Here is a 19,693-nt window from a genome sequence, read left to right as displayed (position 1 = left end):
ACTCACCAGTAAAATGAAGCGTAATTCCTGAAATGCTGCTTTCTCAAGTACTGGGCCACATTCAATGTTAGGGTCTGATGACTTATTTATTTACTAATTTGTACTTTAAGGTCAAAATTACCTTGTCGCCAAAGGTAACAACATAAAGAACTTAAAACAAAGGCTGGGGTGGATATGATCAGGCCAGGGCTGGCTTTGTAATCCTCTCAGGAATTACAGTGATTATTAATCAACTTTACTAGAACAGTATACTAACACTTTTAAATGTCTACAGGAAGAAGAAAATGGTAGACAAGGCAAGAAATGAAAACTTGAAGAGACTGGACAACATTCAAGTAAAATATCACAATACTCACCCTCACAGGTTTAAACAAGATGAACTCTGTGTCTTTATTGGATAGGTACAATGACATACTTCTCAAAGTCAGAGGCAGCTTTGCTTTTATTGTCTTGTAGGCATTTGCTACAAGGTCACTGACCTTTGCTGGAAAGAATAAACCTCATTACTGTTACAAAGAAAAAGAGAAGAAACACTTCCATTTTCCTTAAGAAGGGAATAAGGGGAGAGAAAAACAGCAGAAGAAAGGACTCAATTTCTCCCAAAATTTTCTTTCCTTTTTCCTGTTTACTCACAAGTCCTATAAACATTCATTATCTTCTACATACAAAACTCTACTCCCCAAGGGTAAGGCAGTAAAAGAACTCCTCCAATACCCTTCAGGACATTCATAGGGGCTATACTATGGAGCCTTTGGAATTCAGAGATAGTTAAAATAAAATAAAAAATTATCTGCAGAGAGACAAAAATAAGAATCACTTCATTATGAATGAGCTTATTCATTTACAGAAGCGACTCACAGCAAGAGATGCTCTTTCGTCTTGTGGGATGATTCTGGAAACATCCACACATATTTAACGGTAACTAAAAATCCAACTGTTACATTTTTTTTTTAAAGATTTTATTTATTTATCTGAGAGACCTAGCACGCACACTCGCACATGAGTAAGAGGAGGAGGAGAGGGAGAGGGACAAGGAGACTCTGCTAAGTGTGGATCCTAACATAGGGCTCTATCCCAGGACCCTGAGATCATGACCTGGGCCAAAACCAAGATCACACACTCAACTAACTGACTGAGCCACCCAGGTGCCCCCATCTGTTACAATCTTACACTGTATTGGGACAGAATTCCAGAAAACTGTAACTGAAATAATTATGTAGGCTAAGTGTAGTGTCTGAAAAGAAGTACAAATGGAAAAGAAGAGTAGTTATCTTTATGAGGTCATTTAAAAGAGGAAACTACCTAGAAAGCTATGAAGAAAAAGACTGATTCATAATTACAAAGACCTTCAACTTCACTCATAATTAAAGAAATATATATTAAAACAACTGAGGTATTTTCAGATTGGTAAAAATCACTAAGCCTGTGAGTACCCACCCGCATTTGGTAAGGGTGTGCAGAAACAAGCCTTCTTACTCACTGCTGCTTGGGAGTATAAACCAGGCAATGTTTAGCAAAACTGAAACTACACATATATTCTATCACTTAACATGCTGCTACTAGAAATTTACCTTACAGATATACTTACAAAATACCAAGATACATGTATACAGGGACATCTATTAAATAATGGATGGGGGAAAAAAACTAAAAATATTTTAACAATTAACAGAATTATTAAAGAAATTATGCTAGAGTGATGCGTGCCATGCACCATTAAAGAGAATGCAGAGAGCCAGATATGCCAGTACAGAATGGGCTCCAAGACACCAAGTCATGAAATGATCCCCAGGAACCTGATCAAGACTGCATGAACCAGTCACCTTGGGTTTCCAGGGCCCTAGACAAGTCCCTAGGTTGTTCCTGATGCTCCCACCCAAAGGCCCAAACATCCCTGACATTGCAGTGTGGGCATCTTGTCCTAGAGATGAAGAAAAAGCATCTCCACAGCTCCTCACGGCTACACGGAACAGAAGATACAAGAATGGAGTGAACTGGAGTGCCACTGCTCTCTCTGCCAAGCCCTCCTCCCTTAGAAAGACAGGGAAGGGGTTAATGACAAAGCAGCAAGCCCTGCTGCAATATGTCCTGTCATCAGCTTCCTCTCATCCACTCCTGCTTTACTAATGACTGCGCTTGTAATGCTGGAGAGCACAATACACCTAACACCGGGAGCTCCACTTGGATCCCACTTGAGAAAATGACAGCCCGTTTTGAGTGAAAGGGGATCTTTCCAAAGAGGAAAGAAAAATACATTAATAATGCATCAAGCCCCTGGGCTTAGCTATATTAAGTACACCTAGGCCTGTTTGTTGGTTTCTACCTATTTTAAGAAAGATTTATTGCACCCAAGAGTTTCATTTACATAAACATTCAAAATAAAGTCAGCTCCTATTTCTATATAAGTTCTATCAAAGACTGAAACCTTGAGCCAAAGTCCCAATTAATCCAAAGGTGGTCAGAATTCCTTCTAGAATTGTGCTGAGTTATGGAGTGAAAAGTGCGCTCCTGACTGTGAGAGGTCAGAACAGGCGGCTACTACTACAGCTAACTATGATTAGAGTTTCCAGGGTGGGGGCACCTGGGTGGCTCAGAGCCGTGAGGTCAAGGCCTGTCTGGCTCCGTGAGGATCCTGCTCAAGATTCTCTCTCTCTCCCCCTCCCCACCACCCCTCCCTACCCGCATGCTTTTGCACTCTTTCTCTAAAAATAAATAAAATCCATTTTAAAAAGAACTTCCGGTGTTATCAATAAAATAAATTGGTTTTCTTTCTTCTGACAGAATGTACTACTGCATCAAGTATGATCTCAGTTTGGTAAGATGTTATTTCAATCTCACATGATACAAAGGTATAGTAACCCTTGTAAACAGTAAAACAGTTACTGTCTCCATCACAGGTAAACAAAAGACCTAAAGCAGTGACAAAGTTCATATGCAATAAAGCAAATCAATGCAAACCCATATTGACATCATCAAAGTTCTTATGACAAATTGTTGAAATAAAATCCTCTCTTCCATTCAAATACAACTGATAATTCAGTATATTTACAAATCCTCCTCCGAGATGCACAGCTACTCTTTTAGCTTCTCAGTTCTAGTTCAACTTCAAATTATCCTGAGCCATTATTAAGAATAATCAAAAATTTTTAGAACGGCCTCAATTCTTTTCCCCAAAAGAAATAAGTACCTGACAAACATATCATTCTGTCAATAAGGAAAACCAATCATATTAAAATCCCAACACTAGAGGCACCTGGGTGGCTGAGTTGGTTAAGCAACAGCCTTCGGCTCAGGTCATGAACCTGGAGTCCCAGGATCAAGTTCCACATCAGGCTCCCTGCTCGGCGGGGAGTCTGCTTCTCCCTCTGACCTCTCCCCTCTCATGACGTGTCTCTTTCATTCTCTCTCTCACTCTCAAATAAATAAATACAATCTTAAACAAACAAACAAAAAAACCCTAATACTAGATTGGGTGCCTGTAGACAGTCAATTTCTTATGGATGCTAAACCTGAATTTGGATCTCTCTCATTTTCAGCAAAAAAGTTGCCCTACCAACTTAATACAGCTTATCTATAATTAAAACACGAATCCTTTTACCATTTTGCCCTTTTTGGTTTCAAAAGATCTCTATCCTGATGTAGGCCAGGGACCAGCCAGAAATACTAATCCTCTACAATGATTTATTCTGGCTTAACAGCAACTTAAAATGCCACAAAATGAACCAAAAGTAACCCCCAAAGGTCTGATTCTAAATGTCTGAGGTCTAATGCTAAAGATTAAAAAAAAAGAAGAAGAAGAAACTCTTTGGCACAGAAAAATTTACATTTAGGAAAGAGTAAAACTAGGAGCATCTCAAGCACATCCGCCAATCAGACAGGGATACTGTCTGCCAACTCCCCAGTGACACCACAATTTTTATAATTTTTTTGAACACTCTAAAAATGTTAACAGAGGATATAACTTGCATAAAATGTGAAACAAAGTAATGACCAACATCCTTCATCTAATACTTGAGAACAGTAGCATTTCCTCCCTAATTTCAGACTATCAAACACGGTACTTTCATCAAAGCTCTAATAACAACAAAAAGCAGATGTACAGAATCAGAGGATTTCCATGTAAGCCACGTTTTATTTTTAACTCTGCGTGTATTTTTTCTTTTTAATTCCTCTTTCCTTGAAAATTGCTTTTTAAAATGCAAGTAGTGCTGGACCATTAAGACCTGTCAGCTCCAAACTGCACCTAGCATCAACACAAACCACAGCAGAAGAAGGAAACCAACTCCAAGCTGTCAGAGACTATATAAATGCAAATTAATCAACAGCTAAAAAAAAGAAATCCCCGGGAGTAAAACGTGAATACCTGGCTGTGCCCAAGGCTGCTGTGAAAGCCTATACTTGGGTCCTCCCTGACTGGCCATCGTCTTTAATGCTGAAACCTGTGAGACAAGACAAAAAGAAAAACGTTTCTTTTCATTTCATTGCTCTCCGAGGACATACAATACCATCTGGACATATTAAAACATAATGATAGTCAAATGTGCAATCCTAAAAAACTGCATCATAACTCATAATCCTTCCAACTAATAACACATTTTAGAAAACTTTTGTGATTTCAAGGCATCTGCTGTCTTGCAAAAAAACACCACTGATGTCCTGAGGTATTCTGCCTAAAACATTTTAGAGAAGGAAGACAAAACTGAGGACAAAACTGGTCCCTTTTCAAGTAAACTGTTATGTCAACATTTAATTATTATTGTATTCTGTTAGGAAAATGTCACCCCAGCAGGACAAAATCTCCTTTACATACCTAGAGATTCCTTTCCTTTATTATATCTCAGGCAGAGAATGTTATGAAAACAAACAAGATTTTCAAATAGCATCAAAGTGCTGGAGGCAGACCAACCAGTGCTATAGGCAGACTGGAATGCCCACCCTTTGTTCATGCCCCTTTTATTCCTCAGCCATTAGTACAGAGCAGCAAACGAAAAAATGTACATTTGGCTGCTTAGACAAGACTGCTCTTAAGATGTTCTCAAGATGGAAAACCATGGGGCGCCTGGGTGGCTCAGTGGGTTAAACCGCTGCCTTCGGCTCAGGTCATGATCCCAGGGTCCTGGGATCGAGTCCCGCATCGGGCTCTCTGCTCAGCAGGGGGCCTGCTTCCCTTCCTCTCTCTCTGCCTGCCTCTCTGCCTGCTTGTGATCTCTGTCAAATAAATATATAAAATCTTAAAAAAAAAAAAAAAAAGATGGAAAACCATGGTGGGGTATATGGTAACTAAGGTGTAATTGGGGAAGGTGAAGGACAGAAACCGCATAAAACATTTTTTTAAATGGATTGTTAGGGGCCAAAGGTGCAGGCTGTGACCTTGGCCTCACCAGAGAGTCTCATTAGAAAAATCTGAGAACAAAAACTTTCGATTAAAGAAGGCCACAAAAATATTTAGGCAGAACACAGGCACAAGACAGAATACAATGTTAAGTAAGCTCACAGGCCTTTGCTCATGCTGCACATGTGTATAAAATCACCCCTTTCCTACAATCTATCCCTCTTGATATCTTTACTTTTTTATTGTGAGATGCAGCTTTAAAAAACAAATTATACATATTGTAGATTAGACAATGCTAAAAGAAAAACATGTTCGTTTAGTATGTATTATCCGAAATCTTCTCCAACATAAATAAACATACTAACGTGTCTACATTTACAAAACAGGACCATAGTGCTCTGACATCTTTTTTCCCCACCTAACTCTAAATTCTGGACATTTTTCAGTGTCCAACAGTTATGTTTTATTAGTAATGGCTGCCTATTATTCCATTGATTATTCCAGAATTTAACCAAGTTCATAATGATATATATGTTGTCTGTTTAGACTGTATTAATTATTTTTATATTAAGGACAAAGACAAACTTACATATCCATGTCTCTTTATTATCTAGGTAACATACTTCCCTTTAAGTCAAACTGCAGGGAGTATTTTCTTGAAAAGTTTTCCCCAACTAGCCCTATCTTTCAAAAACCCTACGAGATAAACAGAGACCCACTGTCTCATGATGACACTGCTTTACACCTCATAATGTTTACGTATTTTCTATCTTGATTTTCCATTAGGTTATTAAGTCCTTGAGAACAAAAATTAAATTTATAGGTCAAATTCTGTTACATGAACTACAATCAAGAAAAAAAATTTACATTTACAGTGTTGCTGAGGAATTAATAACACTTCAGAGGGAGTATTAAGAATAAACTTGTAGGGCACCTGACTGGCTCAGATGGTTAAGCGTCTGACTCTTGGTTTTCGGCTCATGTCAAGTCAGGGTTGTAAGACTAAGCACTGAGCCTGCTTGAGATTCTCTCTCCCCTCTGTCCCTCCATCCCCCATCCCCCGCCAAATAAACTCGAAATACTTCAATAAATTGCTTGGGGAAAAAATGAATATTGCTAAATACAAGTCTTGAGTTTTTCAGCATAAACTGGTCCCACGAGGGGGAAACACTTTGAGCTTCATTATGAACTTGAAATGTACTTCCTTTAAAATGCGTTTATTCAGAATTTTTCCTAAAGCAAAACCTGCACTTCAAATTTGTCATATTTTCCTGTAACGTTTCTGCAGCATTTAAAGTACTATTACATATATGATCTTCTTTTGGTCCTTATAATAACCTTCAGTTGGGAAGAGGGATACCGTAGCTATCTCTGATGAAGAGATTAGAAAACCAAAACTTGGAGAATCTACCTTGCTACCATTTTACTCAGGAGGTGACAAAGGGGGGCTGGAGTTCAGCTTTCTGGAGTCAAAACTCTATGCTCTTTCCACCACACCCATGACCAGTCCAACCCCTACTTAAGGGTTCATTTCACGCAATATTCAGTATAATGAAATTCTAAGAAAACAGAAAGTATCGACAGTTTTTTGGTGGGTGCCTGGGTGGCTCAGTGAATTAAGTGTCTGCCTTTGGTCAGGTCATGATCCCAGGGTCCTGGGATCAAGTCCTGCCTTGGCCTTCCTGCTCAGCAGGGAGTCTGCTTCTCCCTCTCCCCCCTCCCCCCTACCCCCAGTTTGTGCGTGCTCTCTCTCTCTCTGTCAAATAAATAAATAAAAACTTGGGGGGGGGGGAAGGAAAGAAAAAGTATCAATAGTTTTTGTGTTTAACAGAAGATATTTGACCCAAATTATTTTCCTATGAACTTCTACCCCCAACACTTAGAACAGTGTTATACTCCCTAGGGCCACCAAATACTTAGAAAAAAGATTATTTTTCAAGGAGCAGGAAATAGGATATGTTCTTTTAGAATTTATTTCTTTTTCTTAAGAAACTTCATTAGTTGTACCAAAATATCAGGGAAGATGTTTATACTAGTCAGATTAAGTTTGTAGAAATGATTGTCTTATATATATTGGGTCACTCTGGATAACTTTAGTTTCTCATTCTGTGAAATGAAGATGTTTTACTTACTCTAGGTGCCAGAGATGTAATGAGAATTAATGAAAACAAAGCATCTCAACAAGGAGAGTCAAGGAAGGAGCTACATAACAAAAAAGACCAATTCACAGCAAGTAAAAAAAGGACTAGAATCACACCCTGAATCTTTACACTCAAAAACAAGTCTTCAAAGAGCCTAAGAATGTTCTCTACACTCACACAGTTTGTTTTATTATGCAAACCCACATGTATTCTAAAAATCAGCCCAAACTGTTCTCAGCTGAGAACATTTGTTGATGAGGCTTACATCCAAATGGTAAAATCCTGAGACCTACAAGCATACGTCCAAATTGAAGATGAAATACTGTTCCCTTTCTGCACCTATGGATGCTGCTTCTCTTGCAATCATTTATCAAGGTACAATCACGGGCTACCTTATAAGACGCCAACGATAATAAAAGAGGCACAAGATTCTGCACTTGCAGATTTACCTTTAAAGAAAATCATTTTAAAGTTTTAAAATCATTTATTCTGTGTCTGCTATTCAGAATACTAGTAACATCCACCAGATAAAAGTGAAAAATGTCTGGTCCACAAAGTCTAACAAGCAATGTCTTAAACGATCACATACATCTGTGTGAACCCTAGTGCTCATGATGTATGCCCTGTGCATGCGTGCATCTTTGTCTCTGACTCACTCCACTCCAACGGGATGGGGGAAGGGACTGAATTTGGAATAAGATAATGTAAAAGGGATGCTCAGCCCTCTAAGCTGTACTACCTACTAAATATTTTGAACAGACTCTGGAGAGCACTTAGGGACCAAGGTTGAAAAAAGAAAACGAGGCAACAGTGAATGACCTGAGCAAAGACTACACAGACTAAGCAGGGAGGACAGGACTGACTTCTCAATGATGTCAAGAGGCAGGGCCTTTCCCTCTCCGATCCCTCAGGGAGGAGTGTAGAAAGAGAGATGCATGACCGGCTATACAGGAGTCTCCGGTGCAGATGTGTAGCATTCCATGGAAAACCACTATATAATTCAGACTTGGAATACATGTTTTCTACATGTATCTCTAATTTTTAAAAAATGCTCATAGTGTCCAGAGCCTTCCAAAATGCACAATTACAGAGTTATACCAGATTTACCAAACTAACACTACCATCAACTTAGATAGCTACATCAGTGAATTTTCATTCTCTTGACTTTTACAAAGACTGTGCTTTTCCAGAAAAAGCCTTTAATCCTAGATTTCATTATAATCAACTTGCTTATGTCAGAAGATTCATTGTGCAGCTCTGCTATTGCAGAATACTCATCTACAATATTTCCTACCAGTACTAATGTGGATGCTCTCCCAAAAATACATACTACAATCTACAGACTGGCTTCCCATAAGAACAATTTCAGTAAAAACTGTAATGGGCTTATCTGTAAATTACAAAGTATCAATAGTTGCACCATTTTTTAAAATCAAAACCCAGTAGAAACCTTTCTACCACTCCCCCCTTTTAAACTGATTTGAAAGAGGAAAAAAACACACACACTCCAAATACTTGTTTGAATGGACTACAACCCAGTAAACAAGTACTATATGCCAATGATAAACAAAAGAGTAGTTTGACTGCTTTAACATTTCTATATCTGCTTTTTTGGGCATTTATTACTATTTTCAGAAACAAGTACCTTCTATCTTTTGAACAAATATCACAGGCTTCAGGCATACCAGCATCAATGGCCCCAGCAAAAAATTACTAACAGATAATCTGTTTAGCTGTCTCCTGGTCATTTCAGAGATACAGTTTGTCTCCCCAGTTAGGACTTAGGTAAGTAAATTTGAGAGAAAGGGCTGTCATATTTTTACTCTTTTTATAATATATTCTAATTCTGGACAGACAGTAGAAGCTAAATAAATGAAAGCTAATCTCAAGAATTTTTTTTTTTTAATTTCAAGGCTTTTAAAACATTTTTATGAAGTAAAATCCTTAGTAATGGTACTTAAGCATTTAAAAAAAAAAAAAAAAGATTAGGTTGAAACGGAAAAGTCAAAATAGCCATGATCTCATTTTTGCATTGCTGGCATTAGCCAGTTGGATGGATTTTAGCAAGGAGAGGAGACAATATCTGCACTTTCTCTCTTAAAAACTGAAAACTATGCAAGCATATCTAAAAGTCCAAATCAAAAAGCTTCCATTATAGGAAACACAGTGATTTCCTAAATGGAATCATTAAGATTTAGGCTTACTATTTACTGTCTCCTGCCAGAGTTTTCACAAGAGGTTCGTTCAAAAGGAAATCTAAGGAAGAATTCAAAATTACTTTATCAAATATGCACCAAGGTCTATACCTTTGTCAGGAACTCCTCCAGCTGCTCTACAAACAGCTTGGTCTGCTGCTGAATAAACTGCTCACAGGCCGATTTCAGATGACGGTCTACATCTTTTTTAGAGTCAAGATAATGTTCTCTTATCTCAGGAGTACCCTTAAAAAGAAGATGACAATTTCCTCCTGTTTTTATGTGCCTAGAAATTACCAGACGTGTAAAGAATGCTGTTTATCTCCCACCACCAATGAAACAGACTCCTTCTCACCTCCAACAAGAACTCTATCAAGGCATTGTTGCTATTCAGCCTAAAAAATCTTGGAACAGTCATAGGGTTCAGGATTTTAAATGCTGCATCTGTGAAACAAAATTACTCATCCAGTGAACAGGTACAGTTTTAAAAGAAAAGACGAGTTACCGTTTCAGTGTGTTAACGTACACTAGTTATCTATTACCACAAAAACAAAAGCAATTTCATTTCCACCAACTCACCTTCATGAATGGAAGAGGGTGGGATTAGTGCCAACCATGGCTATAGTACCCACACATAGTTATTTTCTAGAAGTCAGACTTGAGAAATGACTATTAATCTCAACTATCCACTTACAGAAAAAAAAAAAAAAAGCTAAATGGTAACTGATACCTGAAAATTTCACTGCCTTATTTTTATGCTGCTAAATAGATTTTCCAGAAAACATCCATATACTTACCCAGCTTTGTTTGTTGAGTCCCTGGCTGGCACAGAAACTTATTCATTGGAAGCAGAATGAATAAACTACTGTGTCAGCCAGAAAGAAAACACCAAAAGGACGTATTTACCCCTTAACCTCCAGACTAACTAGAATCCACACAAAGTACTAACTGAGGTCTCATTGATGTTCAAATGCAATTAAGATATATAATGTTAGTTATGAGAGGTTAGAGGTCTGAAAGTAAAGAGAGCAAGTATTCTTAAGTGATAGTCACAAAAGACCACTTCTTTGTTTTGCCACACCGCAGAAGCCAAGTATGAAATGCTTCCAACCCTGGTTTTTACAAGTACACACCACAACAGTACTAACTACCTTGACCCTGATCTTACTGTAAAAGACCTATCAGACTCAGTACTGAGAGTAAAGCTTTGTTTCTGCTGTCTTTTGTACAAGATAACTTAAAAGACTGTCTGCGACAGCATACAGTAGGATTATATAGGCTTTATGATGTTTTAGGGAAAACAGACTTTAAACGAGTATTTGCCAAAATTTTAGGGCATTTCATTATCTCACACTTCGATGGATCTATATAAGAACTAAGTAAGCAGCAACAAATTATGAATTAGAAAAAAATGGAAGAAAGTAGATCAGCCTTACTTTGTCCCATCATGTAAATAAAGTTAAGGACTATCAGCCCACGGCACTCTTCAAGGTTAGGGCACTACTCCCACACCTCACACCAAAAGGACAGAAGGATATCAACTAGACTGGTTGGGGGATGGAAGCCTCTGATAAGAATAAGCTTAAAAAATATATACACATTCTATAAAATGGCAAAAACCAGGATATGTGACTACTGTTTAAAAAAAAAAATCACAGGGCGCCTAGGAGGTACAGTCAGCTGAGCATCTGACTCTTGGTTTCAGCTCAGGTCACGATCTCTGGGTCCTGAGATCAAACCTAGCCCCTCATTCTCAGGCTCCACACTTAGCAAGGAGTCTCCTTGTCCCTCTTGCTCCCACTCTGCTCCCCTACCCTCTAAAATAAAACAAAATCTTTTTTTTTTTTAATCACAAAATATGAGTAACATACAGGTTTACTATTCAAATTCCAACAGAACCAAAAGGTATTCTCCATGGCGGAAAGAAGAGAACATTAGGAAAAGAAAGAGTAAACTGTTCTAATATGACTCACGTTGGCTCTCAGGTGAGTTAAGTCAAGCCCACTATTTTATAAACACAGTCACTAGGGAACTAATAACCAGCTACCCTTGGAAATACCGTATTTGGAGTTCCTCTGAACCAGAGTACAGGAAATAATTTGAGTGACTATTTTCTCAATTCCCCCAATACCTCAGAGAGAAGTTCCATTATATAAACAATGGCTTAAGGCATTAGAACTTAATTCCCTCAGCAATGGTTAAGAAAAGATAAAGTTTAGATAAATTTGTAAGTAAGTAAAGGAAACTAGGGATATTCATAGTGTATCCTTAACTGCTTACAATCAACATCTTAGAAAATAACTATTCTGATATTTTAGAAATCATCTATTAATTCAGTCAGAGGCAAATCATTAGGACAGATATGATTCAGTGTCTATTAACAACTCAAAGATCCTAGCCACATGATTACCTAACAACCAGCTGATTAAATAATACCAATTAGGCTTACTTGAGCACCTAACGCTCACAAAGCTCTTCAACATACATTTTCATGCTTAATGATCTCAATAACCTGGTTATTGAGAAGTTATCGTGACAAGTTGATTCTGCTCATTTCACCTGGGATAGGAAAACTAAAATACCCAACCAAGATCACACAAGAGCCAGGAAATGATGGGCCAGGAACCCAAATCTTTCACTCTTAGATATCTGAATACTCGCATTTTACCATTTTACCCAGCTGGCTTCCTGAATTTTCATGAACTGACAAACTCTACTCAATGTTTAAAATCACCCCAATTGGCTGACACTGTTAAGTAGCTGTTACACTGATTTTTCATTTTTTAACTGGTTATGGTAATATGTGGCAGAGTCTAAGAGAAGTAATGCTATATTACAAATTGAAATGCTCAGAAACAGTTCCCTTCATAAAGAAAATACAGCAAGTTAGATGTAATTAGGACACTGAAAGCTCAGCTCAGTATGAACAAGTAACATGCTTAGCAAGCACAGCATGCAAAAAAAATTGCAGATGAACATAAAATAAACCTATAACCTTTGCTGACACATTTGGACAGGTCAAACACACCCAACTGTGTCAGCCAGGACAATGAAGTACCTCTAGTTTTCTTGAGGTCCAGGGAAATTTCCTTAATGGTGAATTCAGTATGAAATGGAGCAATTTGTTCACGAAGAATCAAAAGATGCTTAATTAAGAAAAGTTGTCCATCAATCTGAGTCTAAATTATAAGACAGAAAAATGGGTATTATCAAAGATTAAATAAAAACATGTAAAACATACAGTGTTATTAATCAACATTAATCTACCGAGGTGTATGGCCCTTAACCTAACTGTATGTACCAATACTCCTTTTGTGGTGCAATGAACTCTCCCCACGTTACCCATGTTAGAATTATCTGGAAAAATCTTACTGCAAACTCTTACTAACATTGTCACCCACTCATACTTCGTCAGTCCAAGAAAGCAAATCAGATAAAAGGTTATAAAGTAACACATTTAGAAAAAGAAATCAAATCTATTTTTACTTGATTTAGAAACAGAAGAGATAAAGTGACCTAATCTTGGCACAGAACAGGAAATAAAGAAAAGGTCAAAGCATAAACACAACTCTGACCTCTCCTGGTTTTCCAGTTTCTTTTCAAGCACCATGGCTCTATTTGGCCAAAGTGGTTTCAATATCCAGAATATCAGAAATATTCATATTTATACAAAAGGAGCTTCCAAATCCAAAAATGATTTGGGGTTACCATTTTGGATCATCCTGCCACCAACAGAGCACTGTCTATATCCTGAGTCACTACACTTGCATCTGCCCTGGCAGGACCCATCTAGAAGAGTCTTATGATTTAAATTTACTTCTCAAAGCTCTGTCTGACCCAATCCTAAAAGAGTGAATAACTGTAACTTTCACTTCCAAAAAAAGTCTGTATATTAACAAGAGCAAGGCTGCATCTGCTCATTCTTGCTGCTTAATCAAGACAGAATATTGCTTTGAAAATATTTCTAACATCATACTATATTAGGAAAAGAATAAAATTGTCCTTCAATAAACAGCAATAATTTTAAAGGGGTTATTAAACAACCTAACTCCTTTCTAGTGTCTCTCTCTCTCCTCCCTCCTTCTAAATAAACACATAATCAATATGCAAGAATGATTTATTTGATGGAAACTCACTTTGTACTCTGGAACACAGAGCATTAAATAAGTAGGAAGCACTACACATTTTGAATACTTGCTCTATTTTTTAAAAAACTAACAATTCCAAGGGGAAAGTACAGTGTAATACAGATTCACTTAACTAAAGCTGCTATAATCCAGCAAACATATTAGGTGTTCAATTAAGTATGGCAACAACTTCTTGCCTTAAGAAGCTAAGACATTAAGTGGTCATTTTCATTAATCACTTTTTTCTTGAAAGGCAAAAGTACACAAACTCAGCAACAAAAATAAATGAGCTAATGCTTGCCAAATCGAGAGCTTCCCCACACAAACTTAAACCCCTTCTAATATGCAGGAAGCAGAGTTACATAAAACAGGATAGCCTCATAGGGTATAATAATCAAAAAGCCCTTCACTCCTCCCTTTAAAAAAAGGAGGTGGTGTGCATGAAGACATATAAATTAGGTCATTTTTTTTTCCTCCTTATCATCTAAGAACTACATGCTCATTCTAGAAAACTGGAAAATAAAGAAGAGTGTAGTGAAAAAAGGGAAAATCATCCATATTCACCCAAAAGCTTTCAATGTTAATGTTTTATTGAGTGTTTTCATTACATAAAGTCATGATGTATATATATCTGGTTGTATCCTTTTTTTTTTTTTTTGCCTTAACATATTTAAGTTAAATGTTACTGCTTCATTAAAAAAATTAACGCCTGTGTAATTGTCTACTCTATGAAGTATGCCATAATTTACTTAACCATTTGCCTAACATTAGACATGTTTCCTGATTTCAGGTATTTTAAGAAATGTGAGAGCTCAGGCTTAGAAATACTTTTTAAAAATTAAATCTGCCTGTCTACAACTAACTTTCCATCTTCTTTCCAACATCTAAAAATGTCACTGCAACCTTTCATTCCATGACTGGGAGAATGCAGCAGTCACAATCAGGGGTACAACTCTCCTAGAAACGAATCCCAAATTCTTTTGAGGGAAGTTTTTTTTTGTCATTTGTTTTTTTTGCTTTCTTTTGTCTTACCCTAATTTATCTAAAGCCTTGAAGTAAGAAATCAAGTTTATAAATCTGGAAGTCCAAAAAAGGTTCACAAGTTTGAATACTCCAAACAAGCAAAAAAAGTTTCCCTGGAAACAGTCCCTACAGCTTAGACCCTTTAGGTGACAGGCATTTTAATGGACAGTTAAATGAAGCAACATCTTTGATGACGCTATTTAAAAATTCTCAGGGCCCCCGGGAGCAGCCTTCAGCCCCAGATCGCTTCTTGATTAAAAACTGTAAGTCATGAAGTCACGGCAACTACTTCTAGTCATGCAACCCATGGGCCACAGTTCCCTGTCTTCTAAATTGACTTGGCTGATTTCCTTCAAGTGAGGCCATGCAACTATTTAAAACCATCACTGAAGGGATGATTATAAATTGCTATGTTCTCTTATAAACACTGTTTTGGTCTTTCAGGGAAACAGGAGTCTACTACCTTCCCAGCTGCTAAGGCTATAGTAAGAGACCTTTACTCTATAGGATTTAGAACCAAAGTGGCATTTTCAGTACTTTTCAGCAAAGCTGGAACTCCTTCATACAGTGTGGTCTTTATTTAGCACTATAATAATACACAATTGAACCTTCAACAACATGGTTTGAACTACACTGGTCCACTTATACGGTAATTTTTTATAGCATTGTACTATAAATGTATTTTCTCTTCCCTGTGATTTTCTTAATAACATTTTCTTTTCTCTAGCTTACTTTAAGAATATAGTACGTAATACACATAACAGATAAAATAGGTGTTAACTGACTGTTTATGTTATCAGTAAGGCTTTCAGTCAACAGCAGGCTATTAGTAGTTCAGTATTCGAGGAATCAAAAGTTCTACAAGGATTTCAAACTGTGGGGGAAAGGATCTGAGTCCCTGTCTTGTTCAAGGGTCAACTGTTTTAACTTCTCTTAAAGGGCTTCAATTAAATCATATTAAACAAATCCTCCCACCAAAATGGCTTTAAATTTCTGTGTTTACAAATAAATGCTATATTCGACAATATTATTATAGGTAACAATATTTCACCTAACACTTCATCAAACCTTGTTTTTGCTGATAGACTCTGATGCTCCAAGTAACGACTGAATGCAGGCAGACAAGGCTTCCTGTGATAATCCTTGGAACACTGCCCTCTGGTGAAATAAAAGAAAAACATTAACTGAAGTGCTTCACAACACAGGAACAGAGAAATTATATAAACAGAGAACAAGCAATTCAACAATGAATGCTTGCTTGCCCTCATCCACCGGATGAACTTATATTACTGGCAAATATTCCTCTTAGAGTTTCCTATTCCCATGCAACCTGTCTAGACCAACAGGTAGTTCTGTAATTTGCATCTCTCAAAGCTCTCCTGTGACCTTTCAGCAATATTTCCTTAGCACCTATTTCAGGCTAGTCTCTGTGCTAAATGCTGGATGCCCAGTGGTAGGTGGACAAGGCAGATGTGGTTCTGACCCCACCAACTTTAAGACAAAGCCTCAGTAAACCCACTTCTAAAAATGTATCCCAAATAATCAGTATTGTATTATAAAATTCATACACATGGCTCTTACTACATCATTTAAAACAGCAAAAAAAAAAAAACAAAAAAAAACAAATAAATGTTCAGTGATGGGGGAGTCAAGCAATAAAATACTAGGAAATCCAAATTACAGGATACTGTGAATGAAATATAGGAATGCCGAAGGAGGTGGTAAAATCTTTTTAAAATATAATTAGATAAAAACAAAATAATTGGGTTACAAACATCATGTGAAGTATGATTCTTAATTCTGTCATTTCTATATCTTGTCAGAAGTGTGGCATGTCAAGGTCGCCTGCCGGTCCCTTGCCTCCTCCCTGCCTCCATTCCACCTGAGATGGAATTAACATGGAGGAATATGAGCAAAATATTTATTATGAGGCCACAATCCTGGGTCCTGATCTCTACTTGATGCTGTTCTCCTTTTGTACTGCTTCCCTCTCAGTTGTCTCCTATGCAGCTTCTGTAGTAAGAAAAGATTAGGGTTGCCTTTTGCTAGGTCGCTGCTCCTGCCTGAGGAAGACCGAACATCAGCAGCCTCGACTAAGACCAACTCTTCCCCCGCTCAGTCTTAATGCGTTTTTCACTAGACTTGGCTTTCCTCGCCTTAGATGGTTAAAAGAGAGAGGAATAAGATTCAGACATAGCTACGTTATTAAAAAAACAAAACAAAACAAAACAAAAAAAAAAAAAACAGGCAGTCCCAGAAGATAAAATAAAAACAGGCAGAGTTGCGTCCTCAGGTCTACCCTACTGTTTGGCTCAAATCCCTCTTAAGCACCGAAAAGGCTTCACTAGGGTCTGTGATGACAATGGGTTCTGTGTGGAACACGCCCCTATGTATCCCCCTGGTATCCCAGCTCTACTCTAGGGAGCTTCCTAATCCTAGCCTCATACTGTCATTGAGTACTCCTGCTAGGGAACCTGGGGAAGAGGAGATTCCAAAGTCCAAACTTCCCTCTAGAAGACAACTCATTAGCTGGACAAAAAGGCTGAGACATCTAACTGTAAAGGTGATCTTGCCGCATCCTAAAAGTCCCAGAATAGGCCAAAAGGTATTTTCTGGTTAAATTTCAAAATCTCTGCAAGTACAAACTCCGATAACTATGTAGCTTAAAATAGATACACTAAGTACTATGCACTCTACTGAACCAATGAAACTGTGCCACCTTGTTCAGCCCCTAGGCCTCTGAGATATAAAACATTTCTGCCGTTGGGGGGCATGAGGAGGCGATGAGGGGGCTGGGAAACATACACATACCCCCTTTGGTCTCTATTCTTAAACAACAGCTTCAGGACAATTACATTGCTGTTGTTATTTTGTCACATTTTATATGCTATTTAAGTTGTAACAATCAAATTTTAAATTAAATTCACTGAATTTCAGGGGCACCTGGCTGGCTCTGTTGGAGGAGCGGGAGGAGCACTCTTGATCTTGGGGTTGTAAGTTCAAGTCCTATGTTGCGTGTAGAGATTACTTAAATAAAATTTTTTTAAAATTTAATCTTATAAACTATTTCAGCAGCAAACTCCTAATATGAAGTATAAACAACTCTAATCTTTCAAGATTGATAATCATATCATTAAACATTCTTGAATGCTTACAACAGCTCTGACCTAAAATCAATGCTTTATGTTTAAGGTCGTGCTTCCAAAAAAAAAAAAAGGTACTACAATTTCAGCAATAACTAAAATTAGTCCATGGTTTCTTAGTGACTTAGGGGCACCTGGATGGCTCAGTCAGTTAAGTATTCGACTCTTGATTTCAGCTCAGGTCATGATTTCAGGGTTGTGAGATGGAAAGAGCCCCATGATGAGCTCTGTGCTCAATGCAGAGTCTGCTTGAGACTCTCTCTATCCCTTTGCCCTTCTCCCTGCCTCCCCGCCCTGCACTTTTGCTCTCAAATAAATAAATCTTTAAAAAAAAATGCTGATTAAAATGGAGTACAAAACTAAAATAAAGGGGTGCCCAGGTGGCTCAGTCAGTTAAATGTCCTAAGGTTTGCCTTAGGTCATGATCTCAGGGTTATGACATCAAGCCCCATGTCGGGCTTAGCAGGGAGTCTGCTTAAGATTCTCTTCCTCTCCCATTCCCCCTGGCCCTCCCATCAATCCCATACATGCACCCTCTCTCTAAAATAAATAACCTTTAAAAAAAAAAAAAAAAAACTAAAGTTAAAAAAAAAGAAACTAAAGTAAATGCATTTAATAACAAATTTATATTAAATATGTACTATAGCCATGTGACACTGGACATTATCACTTAACCTTTCTGCACGTCTTTTTCCTTACCTATAAACTAAAACAGATGAATTAACCAGTAGTTTTTAAACTTTTATGTGGTCATAGTAAATGCAATGAAAGCTATAATCCTTCTCTCAAAAAGACACAAATATAAAGATACAAACACAATTTTACTCAAAATTTCAAGGTATCCAAAGACTTCCCAAAGGCCACTAGTGAATTCTAAGGTTCTACAGAACACACACATTAAGAATCCCTACATTAAGGGCATTTGAGTGGCTCAGTCAATTAAGCAGCTGCCTTTGGCTTGGGTCATGATCCCAGGGTCCTGAGATCAAGAGTCCCATATTGGGCTCCCTGCTCAGCAGAGAATCAGCATCTCCTTCTCCCTCTGCCCCTCCCCTCTGCTCATGCTTTCACTCTCTCTAATAAATAAATAAAATCTTTTTTAAAAAACCCCTAAATTAGACTGATCTTAAACTTACCTCTGTATCTAAAAATCATAGGATTCTAATTAAATACCAAACAAAATACTACACTAAGATCTTAAAATAAACTTAAAATTTAAAAATTTCACATGAAAGAGCAAGCAATTTACTGTAAAGATAAATAAGAATTGATACACGTACATCTATACATCTGTACAATTTGGAGAGACACACAAGAGTTCTTCGAACTGTAGGATACCACATTCCATGAAGATCTGCTGGAGAAATTGTGGTCTGTGGCCTCGTATTGAGGGATTCTGTTGAACCTAAAAACCCAAATGGAAAAAAAGACACATTTCACATACCTGGAGGTTTGTCTTATTTGCACAGTAAACATAAACTGTTTGTTCTTTTAGTTATCAGTAGTTAGAGGCATCCATTTTTTTTCCAAGTATTTTCACCTTTAATCAATAATGCCACAGGAACCCACAGGAATTGTGACAGCTGATATTCAACACGATTAGTGAGACTACACATAAATACATACATATATCCCACCCTCATATATATATGCTTAATTCAAAAGCTATTGCAAAACTGTGATCAATAATGTCTACGGAATGGGGGCACCTAGGTGGCTCAGACAGTGGTCC

At 37.6% G+C, this 19,693-nt stretch overlaps 1 protein-coding gene across 2 annotated transcripts in view; it reads right to left on the bottom strand.

Moving 5' to 3' along the window:
* The window catches only part of COG3 (component of oligomeric golgi complex 3), a 79,943-nt gene that overhangs the window by 5,974 nt on the left and 54,276 nt on the right, over positions 1 to 19,693 (bottom strand). For both annotated transcript variants that reach the window (XM_059143810.1, XM_059143809.1), the window contains 7 exons: positions 19,242 to 19,366; positions 15,887 to 15,976; positions 12,727 to 12,847; positions 10,024 to 10,112; positions 9,780 to 9,914; positions 4,364 to 4,439; positions 357 to 484 (listed from right to left, as the gene is read on the bottom strand). In XM_059143810.1, coding sequence (XP_058999793.1) covers positions 357 to 484; positions 4,364 to 4,439; positions 9,780 to 9,914; positions 10,024 to 10,112; positions 12,727 to 12,847; positions 15,887 to 15,976; positions 19,242 to 19,366 — 764 coding nt within the window. The remainder of the gene's footprint in view (positions 1 to 356; positions 485 to 4,363; positions 4,440 to 9,779; positions 9,915 to 10,023; positions 10,113 to 12,726; positions 12,848 to 15,886; positions 15,977 to 19,241; positions 19,367 to 19,693) is intronic.

The sequence above is a fragment of the Mustela lutreola genome, chromosome 13, assembly GCF_030435805.1.
Source record: "Mustela lutreola isolate mMusLut2 chromosome 13, mMusLut2.pri, whole genome shotgun sequence".
Taxonomy (NCBI): Eukaryota; Metazoa; Chordata; class Mammalia; order Carnivora; family Mustelidae; genus Mustela; species Mustela lutreola.
The sequence above is the reverse complement of the archived record's forward strand: the minus strand, read 5'-3'. Positions and strand labels throughout refer to the sequence as shown.